At 33.9% G+C, this 16990-nt stretch overlaps 1 protein-coding gene across 4 annotated transcripts in view; it reads left to right on the plus strand.

Moving 5' to 3' along the window:
- The window catches only part of Pbx3 (PBX homeobox 3), a 200017-nt gene that overhangs the window by 150532 nt on the left and 32495 nt on the right, over positions 1-16990 (plus strand). For all 4 annotated transcript variants that reach the window (XM_003470768.4, XM_013153612.2, XM_063227641.1 and 1 more), the window contains 2 exons: positions 2650-2891; positions 14957-15147. In XM_003470768.4, coding sequence (XP_003470816.1) covers positions 2650-2891; positions 14957-15147 — 433 coding nt within the window. The remainder of the gene's footprint in view (positions 1-2649; positions 2892-14956; positions 15148-16990) is intronic.

Raw genomic sequence — 16990 nt, forward strand, 5'->3', positions numbered from 1 at the left:
TGAGAAAATAAGTAAATATTCAAATTGTAAATAACTTTGGAAACCACGTATTACTATGAAGAGTTCTCATTACTATGACTTTGCTTAAAGGAGAAAACAATTGGAATCACTTTTCAAACTATAGGTATGAAAATGACTTCATTATTGATAGTCTCCTCAGTACTGCCTAAAAGCAAAGTGCTCTAATACTTTTAATGCAATGAACTGTGGCTTTTTTTTGTCAGAAAATGATTTTCTGATGAGATTTGTTGCACATAATTTATAAAGTAAATATGGAAAGATTGTATTAAACCTTTTTCTTTGTTCTTGAGGTAAACACATGTTGATTTACTTAGGATTTTAGGAATAAAATATTTTTTATGATGAAAAATGTTATAGTGGCTGTTATTTATATTTAAAATTATTTTTGCATCCACTGTTATTGAACTTAAGGGTTACTTCTTACTGTTATAGTGGTTTATTTACATATTAGCTTGCATAAAAGTGTCATAGGTGGCAAATTAGTTTGAATCTTTTGCATTTCTTCTTGATGAATTTCCTTCTTTCTCCTGTATGATCTGCTTCTCCATGATTAGTCATGGAGCATTTTCTCTTATCTATTGCACTTGTATAGGGAAGTACAGAGGAATATAAACATTTTATAATCAACTATGGCTGTTGATCTACTATAAAGAAATTCATCATTTGTTCATAGGCAAAAGATCAATGTGGTTAAGTACATGCAAAATAAAAATTAGAAAGCTAGCAGAACCTTGAAGGTAGATTAAACACACACACACACACCACATTCCTAGGAGAAAACTATTATCTGTAAATATAATAAATAATAAATATACAAAAAGTTGAGCAAAAAAATGAGTTTATAAAGGAGAAACATAAGGAGCTCCCAAACAAATATAAAACGAAACAGTCCAAAGTGCAAGATAAAAGATTATAGTAATCCCTCACTGCATGTCAAGGACACAGGAAACTTGGTGTATGAACTATGAGCATATTCAGGCCATGAAATTATCGCACTTACAATGTCCCAGTGAATTAGAAGAAAATAAAATAAAAGGTGTTAAATTAAAAACTGCAGCTTAGCCAATGTAAGGCTATTCTAGGATCAATATTAGGCAGGTTTTTGTTGTTGTTTTAAAAGAGATAGCCCATTTGGCTATCAGCAGTGAATGCATTGATACAGAGTCACACATGTGACTTACTTCCCTAAATTAATTTATTGTTTTAGTGTATTATAGTTTCAAGTCTTATCTATTTGCCTCTGATAGGCAACAGATATAATTTTAAATTATTATGAGTTTCATTATCTAGTTGAAATTATTCTGAAATATACTTTTAAATAAAAGTGACAGCTTTAAAGTATTTTAGGGGAGAAAATTAAAGTTGTGTGTGTTAAGACAACCAAGGCTCTGTCATGCTATGGTTATAATTCAGGACACCTATGAATGAAATCTGTTCTTAAAAGAATTGATGGTAGTTTTAGGCTAGCATATAAAATCACAGGGCTGGTGATCAGTTGAGTACTTGGCAGCTTATAGATGTTACTGTCATGTAAGTTGCAGTAGACAGGGTGTGCACCACTGTGGATAAACAATAACAGGCATAGATGTAAAAGGCAGAATCCAAATGCAAACATGCAAGATGCTAGCTTCCTTTCCATTTCCCAAGAAGCCTCACAACTAGTGTGGGGAACCTGCCTTTAAACAGATTTACAGAGGTTAATTGGGCTGGGATATTTTAGATTGTGTTACACATTAATGAAAATGCTGATTTTGAGCTGTCATGACTTCAGTGCTCTTTGTACAATGATAATTATTTTTAAACTTTGTCATCTTTGTTGTTGAAAACATCTTGGCAGAAAGCCTGTGTGACCTGATTAAACCTATGAATTGTCAGCTATGATCTATAGTACTCAGAAGAGGTTGCTGACTGGGCATCACTTAGGAAGTTTCTTTCTTTCTTTCTTTTTTTTTTTTTAAAGTTCTTGATTTAAAAGCAAAATTAGATTGAGACTACTGGCCCAGCACTGTATTATCATATCAATGCCACATTTTTAATACCGTATTTAGTGTGCTGGTTTTATAGTTTGCTGACAGTTGCTTGAATATATGATAACTATAGCAAGTTGCCTTGTTTTATGTGTTTTCTTCTGAATGGAAAAGTCATCTAATTCTGTTTATTTTCTAATTTTTGGATATAGCTTGTAGAGTGATTTACAGGAATTTTAATTCTGTTTTTCAAATTGTACAGAAACAGAGTAACCACCTCTTGAATATATTTTTATTCAAGAAATTATTTATTATCTTTAAATTATTTTCTATCTTTAAACCCTCAATTTTCACCCGTTCCATTTTACGCTTAAATCATCTACATCTAACAAGCTTGTATGATTAGTTTATTCCAAGAAGTCAGAGTTACCTTTTCCTAAGAATTTGATACGGGATAATTTGGGAAATATTAGAAATTCTAGAATGTATGTCAATATTATTTTGAAAGTAATTTTCTCACGTTGATCAAATGTGAGTAATGAAATTCTCAGCTTGAATTGTAGTACGCTGATGTTGTTTGATCATTTTCTCAAATAAACAAAATACTCACACTGTTTGTCCTCTGTTTCTCGCTTCTTCTCTGTCTCTCTTTTCCTTGAAGGTCTCAGCATCAGAGGAGCCCAGGAGGAAGACCCTCCCGATCCCCAGCTAATGAGACTGGACAATATGCTTTTGGCAGAAGGGGTTTCAGGTCCTGAGAAAGGTGGGGGATCGGCGGCAGCAGCTGCAGCCGCGGCAGCCTCTGGAGGTTCTTCAGATAACTCTATTGAACACTCAGATTACAGAGCCAAATTGACCCAGATCAGACAAATCTATCACACAGAACTGGAGAAATATGAACAGGTCAGCAGCCGCCACTCTCATAGTCCTGCACAAACCCTCTGTTGCTCTTCTGCTAGACAGTGTTAATGATTCTGAGGGCTGTGAGTTGTAGGTGATAACATGAAGAGCAAAACATATAAGGGCAATGCCAAGATCCAAGTGAGTTATTGGAGTAATGAAATGAAGACTTGTTGAGATTTTGGAAGTGAAGCTAACCCTATCTTATCCCAGCTACTTGTATTCTTCACATGCACACGCCCTTACTGTCATATATGCAATCATCTTCCCTGGATCCCTCAGGCTCACTACATACTTGGTGACCTTCAGGGCTCTGTATAATTACATTTACGTACTAGCTTTGTTCATAAACTGACAATTTTTGAAGGGAGGCATTACATAGTGAGCTTTTATCTCCTATGAGCTCTAGAATCCTCCTGGGAATTAACTCTCACAGATTATGCCAGACTACTGTATAGGAAAGAAGTAACTTCACAAAGAAATCGGGTTCTGGCTGTCTTTCTGAGGATGAGACCTCCCAGGATAATTATGGTTACTTTAAGACAAAACATACCAGGCATTGTGTGCTAAATTTATGATTACAAAGAAATTAAGAATTGAAAATCATATTCTCAGCAATTTTATTAACTATGCTTCATCAAGTCTAAGGTATCTTAGTTTAAACTGAGTTTAAACTGTATCATTGTTTTATGTATCACCAAGAAAAACGTCAACCCTGCCATTTTAACTATAGCATTCCATTGACTACAAAATGTTTCCAAACTTCAGAGATGTTAAAATATGGAAGAGAATAAGAGGGTTCTGGGTTCAACATAATAATAAGGTAAAATGGTGGTTCATTTGAAACATACTTACTTAATTTAAAACTGAAATGTCTCTTAGTTTGAGAAATTCCCATTTGCTTAGTTTTCATTTGAAGATAATTTCAAACACCATTCTAATGAAAAACCTTCAAACATACACAAAAATAAGGAAATAGCATTGAGTTGAACCCTTTGAAATCACCAAGTTCAAGAGTCAGACAGATTTGGAAGTTGGGCACAGTGACATGTATCTGTAGTTGTTACCTGGGAAGCTGAGACTGGAGCCCAATATCCTGGGCAGCATAACATAGGAATACCATGCCTCAGAAACAAAAAAGTTGCATATTGATGATTTCATAGGATTCAACCAAAAATAGCATTTTGTAAATTTTATTTTATTTCTCCCCCTAGGCTTTCTGATGATAAATTTAAAAGCAAGGCTTAGTTGTGATATAATCTTACCTCTCAGTACTTTACTCTATGTGCAGTTACTTAAAGTTCACCTATTGTGGTGTTAACTGAAAGTCCTGGTGAGTTTTTTTAAAAGATTTTTTGTGTTTCGAGCAGTTTTAGATTCACAGTGAAATTATGAGGAAAGTATAGACATCTATAGATTCTCTGCTACCACATATGCATAGCATTACCCATTATCAGTGTCTCCCACTAGAGTGATACATTCATTACAGTTGATGGATCTACATCGACATGTGCCCAAAGTCCATAGCTTACATTAGGGTTCATTCTTCTTCTTTTTTTTTTTTTTTTGTCTTTTTCCTTTTTTATCAGTACCGGGGATTGAACTCACAACTGCCTGCTTGCAAGGCAGGCGCTTATGCCGCTGAGCTAAATCTCCAGCCCTTAGGGTTCATTCTTGATGATATACATTTTATGGATTTGGACAAATGTACAACCTAATAGGATCACAGACTGTTTTCATTGTTCTAAAGATCCTCTGGTGCTATTTATCCCTCTCCCTCTATCTCTCTTTCTCCACTAATCCCTAGCAACCCATGTTCAGTTTTAATACTAGTTTTTCTTAAAATTTTCCTGTGTAGTTTCACTCCTGTTATATTTCTTTCCTGACTTCCATTGTCTTTTCTCATACTGTGAATATGATGGTATTGAATACTGAATTCTTTCCCAGGGGTTAGTGTGTTTTAAGAGAGGAAAAATTTATGTAGTGTTAGATCTTAAGATGAAATGTAAATTAAATAAAATGTTTTCTAGTTTCTCCAAATAAAGACTTTGTAGGATCTAAAAGTATATCTCATTTGTAGGAATAAATTTTGGTGGGAAATGTGCAAGTAAGAATTTTGGAAAAATTACATACACATACATGAAAAAAATCTAACTTTCTTATTTGACATATAAATAATTGAGTGTAAACAAAATAAGCCATGGTTGAAAAGGTTGCCTTAAGCATAAACAGTAGAAAAGGGTTCTAATTTGTAGTATAATTCTGATTGCATAACTTTATGTTAAATCTACATATTTACTAGGTGAATACCACCATTCAACTTGTCTGGAAATATGTACAGTATAATATTAGGGGCCAAATAGTCCACTTTTTGGCTGAAAAATTAAGGTTGTTTTTTTACTATCCCCCAGCCATGTTTCTCCACATATGCCTTATTCTTTTCTCTACATAACCTATTTAGGAGTTGGGCACAGCTGGCTGGCATCAGTCAATGGCAAGAACTTGTGTCTCTTTACTTTAAAAGTACCTTAAAGAATTGCCTTGAGATATTTAGTTATCCGTTTTCTTAGCGAATACCAGAATCAAATCATCAGGATTTTTAGGGAGGACAGAGCAAGTCTTATGTTTGCTTTTTTCTTTCTTTTTGCTTTAAAAACACGCATATTCACAGGTTCTATATCAGTTAAGCTCCTTTTTTGTTTTTACATTAAATGTAAAATTGAGATATAAATGTAAAAATCATGAATCTTATTTCTAGATATAGTCTGTAGCCTAATAACCATTTAGATGTATGTTTTCTTTCTCTTTTTAAATATTTTCAAAAGCAAAAATATATGAAGTTTATGCAGTATTAGGGACAAATAGATATGGTATGATGATTAGTTGGCAGAATCTGCAAAATTTTGTTTTACAAACTTTTCCCTATAGGTTCTGAATTGTTTTAGAAATCATCTAACAGGGTTGAATTCTCTTCTTGTCTTTGGACCTGGCTTTTATAGCTCTTTTGTCTGTAGTTCTCCTGAATTATTAGAATTGATGATTTTTGCCACAAAGCAGTCAACTTTCCCTTCAGTTCTTTAGAGTACAAGACCATATGGACTTTTCAGGAATATACTATGATGTTACTAGAAGGGCTAAACAGGGGTATATGAAGTAAAGAGACAATATTTCTAAAACAGATATTATAATTTCCATTTTATAGATGAGAAAATGAGACTCATGGGTCAAATGTCCAAAGTTACTTATTAGTTAATGTTAGAATCAGGCATTGAAATCAGTTTCTGACAATTTGCCATCCTTGACCATTGAATTTGCAGCTACCCATGTAGACTAGGGAAACAATTCAAATATTTTTTGGTTTTATTGAATTTGCTCATAATGGGTTATATTTGAAATGGAAACAAAGCACATGGGAAAACATTTTAACTTTTTCCAAAATATTATCTTTTTCTTTGTAAAAGTGATCATGAGTATTCTGAGTGACAGAAGGCATATCAGTAAATAGAACATACATGTTAAGCTAGAGGCTTCATTACAGAATTGCATTGTTTTACAAATAGAAAAACTATGTAGCAATTTTAGATTTTCGCTTTGCTGTGTTTTACAGTAAAACTATGATGAAAATGTGTCTGAAGCCTGTTTAGATTTAGATTGCCACAAAATTAACAAATACCACCATTACAGTAAACTAAAATACCTTGTAAGCACTGCCATATGTACAAAGCTAAGCAAACTGAAACTTACAAAATTAAGCAAAATTATATACAAGCTGCAAGGCTGAATTGTATGTACATGTGTGTGCCTGTGCACATGTGTGCCTGTTAAAGATGGTATTGTCTTTAAAATCCTGTATTTTTCTCCCAGAAAAGTTCATATGTTGAACTTTTGATCATACTGATTATATATGTTTCAATTATGTAAGCTCAAGTTCAATTATTTTTGATGGTTAATTATGTAAATTCACTTGTGTATGCTTTTGGAATATTAGGTATGTAATATGTATTAGAATGAGATTCTTGAGCATTACCACTACTCAAAACAAAACAAAATTACTGGGGTTGGAGGTTTAGCTCAGCAGCATAAGCGCCTGCTTTGCAAGCAGGCAGTCGTGAGTTCAATCCCCGGTACCGATAAAACGTAGAAAGACAAAAAAAAATTACTTTTTATTCTTTTGTCTTGTCGATTCTGACACTTAGCAAGAATATGACAATTTTGCAAAGGTTACAACTGTCTGCTAATACTTTTATCTTGGGTATATTATGTTCCTCTGGCTGAGGCACAAGCCTGGTTCCTTCTCTTCTTGTTGATTAAGTACAAGTTTTGAAAAGTATCCTTATTGTACCTTTCAAAGATTTTTTATGATTAAAGACCCAACTGTTATGATGGATAAATTCCTAATGAACTTAAGCAAGGGATCCAGAGAGCCTTGTTTTTAAGAACTGAGGACTTTTCTTGCTTTCCCCACTCCTACCAATAGGAAATGGGCACACTGGATTTTTAGAAATGAAATTTCACCTCAATATTTCTTGTCAATTAAAAAGGAAAAGATACATCATGCTGTATGCCACTCTTCCACTCTACTTGTACCAGAAGAAATACTTGTATACAGGCAATTCACTTTATAATTTACAGCAGCTATAATAGAGATGACATATTGAAAGCTATCTACTATAATTATATTGAAATAATTTTTGCTGAAGGCAAAAGTGTTAGAAGGGTCCCAACCCTTCCCAAGCATCTGGGAATCTGCTCTCTGAGTTCATAGATGTCTTTTGAATTCATCCCAAATCAAGCAAAGCACTAGAACCAACTAATATATACTGAATGTGCTGAAGATCAATTGGGTAGCAAAAGACGGTGCAAACAATGTAAGAGAGATTACAGGGAAATGCAGAATGAATGAGTCTAAACCACTATCAGGGGAATATTTGTACTTTTTGAGGATCACTACATTACATGCTTTCATTTGCTTGGAAAATTGCTTTTGTTTTGTAAAGGAATTTTATTGTATTGGGTTAAAAAATGCTGATGTTACCACATTAGATACTGTGTAGTCCACAACTGCCTAATTCCCTTTTGCTGTTCTTCTTAATAGTTAAGCAGGATAGACAAAAGGATCCTATCTGATGTAAACTTTATATTTCATGTTCCCAGGCAAGGCTTTTTCATTTCTTGCTCCACGGTCAAGGTCTCAGTTTTGCTTCTTGTTGGCTTTCATGCCAAGGCTTTTTCTTGTCTGGAAGGATTTTTGAGTATCTTCCCTTTTCCTCTTTCAAATTACTAGTCGATTGGCTTTTTGTTCCAATTGTATTTATGACCATGAACTTTATTAATAAATGAGTTATTTTATACTTGGATACTGATTTTTAACTTCTTTGAAAGTAATGTTTGTATTTATTGAGGCAATGAGAAGATAGAACTGTATTAGGTTACCAGAGTAGGGATTTGATTATAGAATACTAAAAAATAACAGTTTCATGAAACTTCCATTTTCATTGTCATTGACAGCTGCCACTCATTGAGCATTATGTTTTAGACTCTGTGCAAAGAATTTAAAATATATAATAAAATCCTTATAAAACCCTCAAGAGATGGAATCTTAAATCGAGTGATTAGGTAAGAAGTGTTGAGGTACAACTGATATTTCACCTTTATGGCTGTTTCTTAGGTATATTAGTCTTATTCCACTGGCTTAGACAGAATCATTAAATGTTGACTTTTATAGCAAAACAAGAATTTATTGATTTAATAAGCATTCAATAAATATGAGATCTACGTTATGTTAGAGTAACTTGTGAGATTATAAAGACATCTAGAAAATTGAAAATTTGAGGAACGTCTATATTTTTATTGTTTTACTTTTTGATAAGGGGTCTCTGTGTTTCCCATGTGGATTTTAAACCCCTGGGCTCAAATTATTTTCCTGACTCAAGTGTTTGAGTAGCTAGGAGTAGGCCCATGTCATCACACCTGGCAAGGCCTCCTTTTTTAAAAGGGATTTATTCTTTTTTTGTCACAAGTACATTTTAAAATAGAGGGTCTTGTAATCTCATCTACAATCAACTTCTCTAGATGGTTACAAACAAAGACCTATTCAGTTTTTAGAATCACTCATTGATTCATTTAAAACTTCCTGTGTAATCAGTACTTGCCCACTGTCTGATTTTACAGTTTTACATTCAGTTATGTAAACTTAAAGACAAGAAGGTTGAATCTTGAATCTGCAACTGAAAAAAAAGCACCATCATAGAATAAAGAAACTGAAACTTTAGTTTTGTGTGTAAAATATGTACAGACATGAGGGGGACAGTTGTATTAGTCAAAAATTATCACTAATACATTCTCCAGAATCCAAATATTTCAAGTCCTCAATTACTACTTGATTTCAGTTTTTCAAGGAGAAAGGAACAAATGGCAAGGAGCAATCTCATAATAGCCAATTGAAAATATTTTTATCAGATTAAGCCTTCCATACTTCATGTAAACTATGTTATTGCAGTGTTTTAAAACACAAAAATGCATCCTAGTTTTCACCATTTGAATTAAAAGAAAAAGCAGTTTCTGTGATACTATCATGAGGACATTTAAGACATCAAAACACTCATTTCCTAAATACTGCAATTAACCAAGGTACATCTCTATTTATGCTGTGGATATTGACCAGAAAGCAGTTCCATCTGAAAAAGCAATCAAATAATGGAAAATATCTCCAAACATCTGTTTAATTTTACATATAATCTTGGAGGATATAATAGATATTTGAAGTAGAATTTTGTATCATAAATCAAATCAGCACTAGTATGTTCCAAACAATACTGCTATTATTTGATTGTTTCTGCTACATTTATATGTTAAAAAATATATATATTTTATTGAGTAGGTGGTGAGACAGTGCTGTGGTCTTCTCTGAAACTGTACATATGATGCTGTGAGTGAGGCTGTAATTTACTTTCAGTGGTATAAAGGGAAGAAAAAAGCTTTGCCTGAAGTGTATACATCTTTAAGGGCGTACCCAGATTTTAATTATCTAAATGTAAATACTTAACAAATTTTACTTAGAGTAATGAGCTAAAGTGCACACTACATAAATGAGATGTGTTAATTAATCATGTAAGAACTACTGGTTTAAAGAAAAGCTGTGTGAATTTTCTGAATGTTGGGCTATTGCCAAATTGCTAATCAGCATTTGCATTCGTAGATGGCTTCACTTAATAAGTGGTGAGATAGTCAGCAAATGTTTTAAGAAATTACGAGTTTTTAGATACAGAAACTTTTTCCTTGTAACATTTTCTCATATGAGCCTTTGGATACTCTTAGAAACCATAGGCTTAAAATTAAGCAAGACAAAAATTAGAGAGAGCTAACATTCTAAGTATCATTTGTATAAAAAAAATGTTGAGTTATTTACTGAGACATATAGCCTATCATAGATATATATTACTATAATATGACTAGGTTTGTAAGAATTAGCAAAGTTACATGTACAAATTAGAAATGCTTCTATGCTCTAGTGCTCAACTTTTTCAGTCCTAAGAGTCAGACTTCTAAAAACTGTCAGAGACCTCCCATAAGAACTTTTACTTGGCACATTATATCTGTCAATATATATAGTAGAAACTAAAGCTAGAAAAATTAAAAGTATTTATTAGTTAATTTAAAGCCATTACTTCTCAAGGGACTGAAACAAAAAAAAAAATTTGAAGGTGTGAGAATGCCATTACTTTGTATTTCTGAAAACTCTGTAGTTAGGTATAATAGAAGTCAGCTTGATTCTCGTATCTGGCTTGCATTCAATCTGTTGTCATGTGGTTGAAGTGTATGAGGAACATCTGGCCTCATACCGATACATCATTGGAAGAGAGAAGAGTATATTAATATCTTTTTCTGATAATTATGAGTATTATTTTTTGATATCACACCAAAGTTTGACAAATTGTAGTTGTGTAAAGGATAGGTGCTAGGTGAATTCTGAAACCACATCAAAGAACTGTTTATTTTCTGTTCCTTTAGAATCCATTGATCTAGTTTGCACTTTGAATAGATTTTCTGCCTATGCATGTTTTTGTAACATGATGCATTGATCATTTGGAAACTATTGGTTCACCAAAATAGGCATGTCTTCCAAATGTTAACACATTTCATCATACAGTATCAAAATATATTTATTACTATCAATACTGAACTGATGAGAAAAATCTATGAGAAAGCTGTCATGCTCACAGTATAATGGAGGTTTCCAAAATTTTAATTTCTATTTGAAAATTCAAATTTTATCATTGACACAAATTTTACCAGCTCTTTTCCTTGACATGACAGGTTCACTTGGTTCATTTTTAACAAAACATCTGCCAAATACCCAGCCAAATAATCATAATTGATGAGTTTTGTGTTCAAGTAAAATGGCATTCTGTGGAAAAAAATGACTTCAACTCAGAATTTAACTATGCAAATGGTTTTTCTCAAGGCAGTCATTCTGTGATACGCACTGGAAGTTCTTTTTCTGTGCTTCCCATTTTGTCACACATAGTATTAAATACAGTACATACTTGGGGGCTGAGGAGTAATAAGATAGATAATTTGTAATGCTTCACCAAGGACATTATAAAGTGTGGTTATGTGAATATCTGGTGGTATATTTACCTAGTATAATATTTCCCCAAAAATTTTCTTCGTGTTTTGTCTACAAGATGCTACAGAGCTGTGTTATACCATATATGAGCTGCTAACCACATTTAGCTACTGAGAACTTGAAGTCAGCCTAGTCTCAATTGAGATGTACTATAAATGTAAAATATGTACTGGATTTCAGGCAATACGCAAAGGAATATGGATTCCTCAGTAATTTTTGTTTTTATGCACAGGGATTAAATAAAATATACTATTAAAATTAATTTCACTGAATTTCCAAATGTTGGCTCCTTGAGAATATAAAAATTGTGTATGTGACTCACTATACATTTCTATTGCATAGCACTGCTCCAGAAATAAAAAGATTTTAGGGGTGGTTTTGCTTTTGCTGTGCTAGGGATTGAACCCAGGGCCATTATACTGAGCTACAAAGCTCTTGCTAAGTCACTAAACTGCCCAGATTGGGATCGAGGTTGGAATGCTCCTGAGAGCATCTCAGGCACACATTATTAAATCCAGCTGAGGAGAGAGATTTTATGGCCATATTAGGGTAAAGTTAGATGATGCACTCTTTCTCCTTGAAAATTTAGTGCACATATTAGTATAGTAATGAGAAGTCCTGCAAAAAATAAAAAACAAAATTTACTTAACCCAGAAGTTCCTAAACATATTTGTACTTTTGTACTGTCTGTTAACTTTATATTGCTCTAGCTATGTAACCACAGCATTTGCTAATCCTGTTTTGAAGAAATGGTTCCAGTTCAATTTTCTTCATTTTACTGATGATGAGACCTAAGGTTGTCAAGTTACTTAATTTAGAATTTATAAGGCATAATAAAAATTATGATGAATGTTAAAAATTTATTACAATAAAAAACACATTGCCATGAAACCCTCTCAAAATACTTCCCCTTGCTTTAACCACAATCATTCCATCATTCTCACCACTTTGTGCAAGTCGTCTTTGATAATTCTTTTTCATGGCTTCCTTGATGTCCTGAGTTTATTCAAAACATTTATAATTCATAGTCATTTTGACTTTGAAGAAGAGCCAGAAGTTGTATATACAGTGGTAGGTTCTATGGGTAAGGTTGATGAAGACATCATAATATTTTTATTTGTTCATGTAATATATACCATAGAAAATCAGTTCAAAGCATTGAGGCAATCATGAAAAGATACTCATGAAAGCGGACTTCTAGACTTACTTAAGAAGGTGGCAAGAATGATAAGTGTGTTTGAAGCAGGGAAGAGGGGGACTATGTACCTGTGTTAGGTGGGAGTTAATGACAATTTATGTTTTAGTGTAATAAATTTCATTTTTTAAACATTCACTGTGTTCTTTGATCACACCTTGTAATTATATAAGCATGTCTTTAGGGCAGGTTCAAGCAGGAAACTGCGCATATTTCTTGAATAGGTGATCACTTGTTTTCAGTTTGACCTAAGATAATCCAAATTAAATATGTAGTGACAGAAATCTAAATTTACTTTTGAAGATTTTGGTTTCCTTATAGAAGAACTTCTGGCTTTAGTCTACAGAATTGCTTGATACTTTTACTGTATCATAACCTGAAAAAATAATTGTTAACCTTTTTAAACTATAAGACTGAGAGGCAAGCAGAAACCTAGACTCATCCCTTAGAAATACACATGTGCAGCCAACTTGCATAAGATTTCAGATGGTCACAGGCATCCTAAACCTATCCATGAACTTGCAGCTTAAGAACCCTTCACATAGTAGTTTAAGGATAATGAATTTACCAGTAAGCCAACTTTATCCTCTCGCTTGAACTGTAGTATAAAAGTTCACCAGTTTATAGATCTTTATCAGGTACCTATTGTGTGTGTTATCCTATTCTATACTCTGAGGAGTCCCATAAATATAACATAGGGTTGCTACTCACAAGGAATTTACAATATTTTATGATAAAAATATTTAAGAAAAAAAATTTTTTTTTGTCTTTTTCATTTTTATCAGTACCAAGGATCGAACTCACAACCACCTGCTTGCAAGGCAGGTGCTTATGCCGCTGAGCTAAATCCCCAGCCCCTAAAAATTTAAATAACTGGTACGCAAGACTCATTTTACTTCATCTTAGAAATATTTGTAGGAAAGTCCTATAAAAGGATAACAGTAAACGAAATACTTAGTGTACTTGAAAGGTTAGTTCTCTAATGAGCATTTAGAAAAACTATCATGTGCTACATAGGAGCAGTGTTCAGACTCTTCATAGGAAAGTGGACATTTATAGCTCCAAAATATGTCTTGCCATGATCAATGATCTTTTCTGTCTGCTTATCCTACCAGGGGCATCTGTGAAGTAAGAGGCAGAAGCTTCCATCCTATCTTTTACTGAAAATACCAGAGGTTCTTTTTATTCAGGAATATAGACTGATGCTTTATTTACCAAGGAAGTACTGAATTTCTGTGTAGGACAGGCACCATGGTTTTTTAGAACTAAAAAAACATAGGTGAACTGAAAGAGACAGTGATCGAGGATTGTTAGTAAAAAGTCTGATTCTTATGTTCATGTTGCTCCTGCTCTGAAGAACTGAGTTGCTTTACAGGAATGACATTTATGCACTACAGCTAAATTACTCTAGGTCAGGTGGAACATTTGACATATAAGGCACTATGATATATGCTAATTCAAACCTGAATCTCTCCCTAAGGCCCAGGGAGCTCAGTGGTAGGACTTATGCTTAGCATGTGTGAAGCCCCAGGTTCAACCCCTGCACCAAACCAGAAAAACTGAATCCCCTATTTTTCTCTATTTTTTCTATTCTAGTAGTCATTTTCTGAACTTGCTTTTAATACCATTGTTCCTAGGGTTTTTCTTGTGCCTAGAGTTTCTTCTGGCTTCTACCTTTGTTGGCCTTTCAGAAATCCTGTTCATTCTTTAAGGCCCAAATATCACTTCCATTTTGAAACCCCCAGCTAAAAATGCTCCCTTCTTGGAACTTGTGAAGGACTTCCACTATTTTCCTGTTAGACTGCACTGACTATCTTGTATGACAATTAGTTTTTTATGTTTTATCTTACTGAATATCAGTTCTGTATCTTGCTCATGTCTGTGTCTCTTATAATACTTGAAAGGGTTTGGACTTTTAATCCTGCAGTAAATATTTTTTGACTAAGTGTCAAGCCCCCAAAAAAGAAATGTTAATACATCTATATATAGAAGCTGGCATAAGAGGGGGTGAGAAGGGCAGTTGTTATGTCTCCCTTGCATATTTGACCATTCGTAGTTTTTGCTCCCCATCTAATTGTACCATCAGTATTTCATAAGTATCTTTGTTTTCAGTTTTCTCTACCCACTTCATAATGCCACTGGCAATTGCAAATGAGGCAGAAATTCAGATGAGTTACTGTAATGTCTGAGTGTGATAATGTAAAATACCAATTTCCTAAGGAGTGCTTTTTTTTTCTATTACAGGCATGTAATGAATTCACTACACACGTGATGAACCTTCTCCGAGAACAGAGTAGAACACGTCCCATTTCCCCAAAAGAGATCGAAAGAATGGTGGGCATCATCCATCGAAAATTTAGTTCCATTCAGATGCAGCTGAAACAAAGCACTTGTGAAGCAGTTATGATTTTAAGATCAAGGTTCCTTGATGCCAGGTATGTGAGACCATACATCTATTGCATGGCTCACTCCTTTTCTAGTAGAACTCTTCTCTACAACAGACAGATGATCCTCCTCACGGTGTCGGTACTGTCAAGCCTCTTGTCTGGGAGTGGCAGTGTAGTAAGCAAGCGATAGGATTAGTGCTGCTCCCAAGGGAAATATAGTTTTCTCCATGAAATTTTTAACAAAGATTGTTTTCTAAGAATTTTTTGATGTTTACATTGCTTGTGTTGAGTATATGAAATACCTGGAGATACTGATAGCCACTAGAACAAATGAGTTTTTTATGAATAGCAGTTATCACAAAGCCCTAAGCTCTGTAAGATCAAGTAAGAAAGCCTAACAGTTTGTTACATAGGGGTGGACATTTCCATGTTTTCACCAAGTTTCACAGGAGTAATGTAATGCATTGTTTATGGTAACAATTGTGTATGGTGATCTACTGAGTAACACAGAAGACTTATCAAAGTCTTAATATAGACTAGAACTATAGGAATGCTTCTTGGTATTGCTAAGGCTGATCAGTCATTAGTTTTGAAAAGGAGTCTCTTCTGTTTCTTTCTTCTTCAAACATGACAGAAGGAATTTTTTCATCCAAATCTCTCAATATTAAAGAAAATAAGATAACTTTTCTACTAGAAAACAAAGTAGAACACTCTTAATGCCAGTATTCTTTCTTCAGCCAAATAGGACACATTTGCCACCTAATCATATACCATTTTTACTAGGCAAGCAAAAATCCTCATCATCTTTGGCTGCTGCTTCTTCCTGCTAACTTAGTCTCTAGAACTCATTAGTGCTTCATTTCAGTATTTCTCTTACCACCCTCTTTTCCTCTTTCCTCGTATAATTCCTGTTCATCTTCTGTACTTAGACCAGCATAGCACCCTCCTTTTAGTTTCCTTGTCCCCAGGCTCATTGTCCTCTAGTGCAACCTCCACATGCCTTCTCTGTGATGTTTCTCTAGTGCCTTAATGCTTTTAAAAGCTATGGCAGCTTGTTGGAGCTGAGGTGTAGCTCACTGGTACCACATGTGCTTAGCGGTGCAAGACCTGGGTTCAGTCTGCAGCATCAGATCAACCAAACAAACAAAATAAGACCACAGAGCTTGTCATTGCTGGATATTCCTTACATACTCCTTGTATCCTGGTATTTAAGGCCCTCCTCAGCCTGCCCCTGCTTTAAATACTTTGTTGTTGTTGTGGAGATTTTAAATTTCATTATTTTTTTCTACTTAAAAAAATATCAAGCACATAATAGAAAATACATTGAATAGAAGAGGGATAAAGGCCACTACATATTTGTGACTTAAAATCACTATACATATTTTGGTATATTTCCTTCTGGATTTTTGTTCTGTAGGTTTTCTAAAACGTTTTTCACGCATAATTTAGTGTTCTTTTAAAAAATTTGTCATGAATACGTAGTCTTTAGTATACACTCTTAATTTTAAGTAACATTTTAATAGTTGAAGTTTACCAGATGGATATGTAATAAATTTACTTATCATCAGTTTATTTTTTATTTATTTATTTTTTTTCTGGTGCCGGGGATCGAACTCACGACTGCCTGCTTGCAAAGCAGGTATTTATGCCGCTGAGCTAAATCCCCACCCCCCATCAGTTTATTTTTTTACCATTTGTTAATTTTCATTGTAATTGCTTATTTGCATCCTTTCTTTTTGCTGTCCTTCCACAGACACTTAATCCTCCTGAGGATAAAGTGACAAACAGGGCAGGTTAATATACTTGCCCCATTGAGCTTACACTTTCAATTTGAGGAGATAGACAAGAAGCAAATAAATACATATACTATTGTATTCAACAGTATAATGAA

The sequence above is a fragment of the Cavia porcellus genome, unplaced genomic scaffold (genome assembly GCF_034190915.1).
Source record: "Cavia porcellus strain 051 isolate PalLab524CR breed Dunkin Hartley unplaced genomic scaffold, mCavPor4.1 scaffold_1, whole genome shotgun sequence".
Taxonomy (NCBI): domain Eukaryota; kingdom Metazoa; phylum Chordata; class Mammalia; order Rodentia; family Caviidae; genus Cavia; species Cavia porcellus.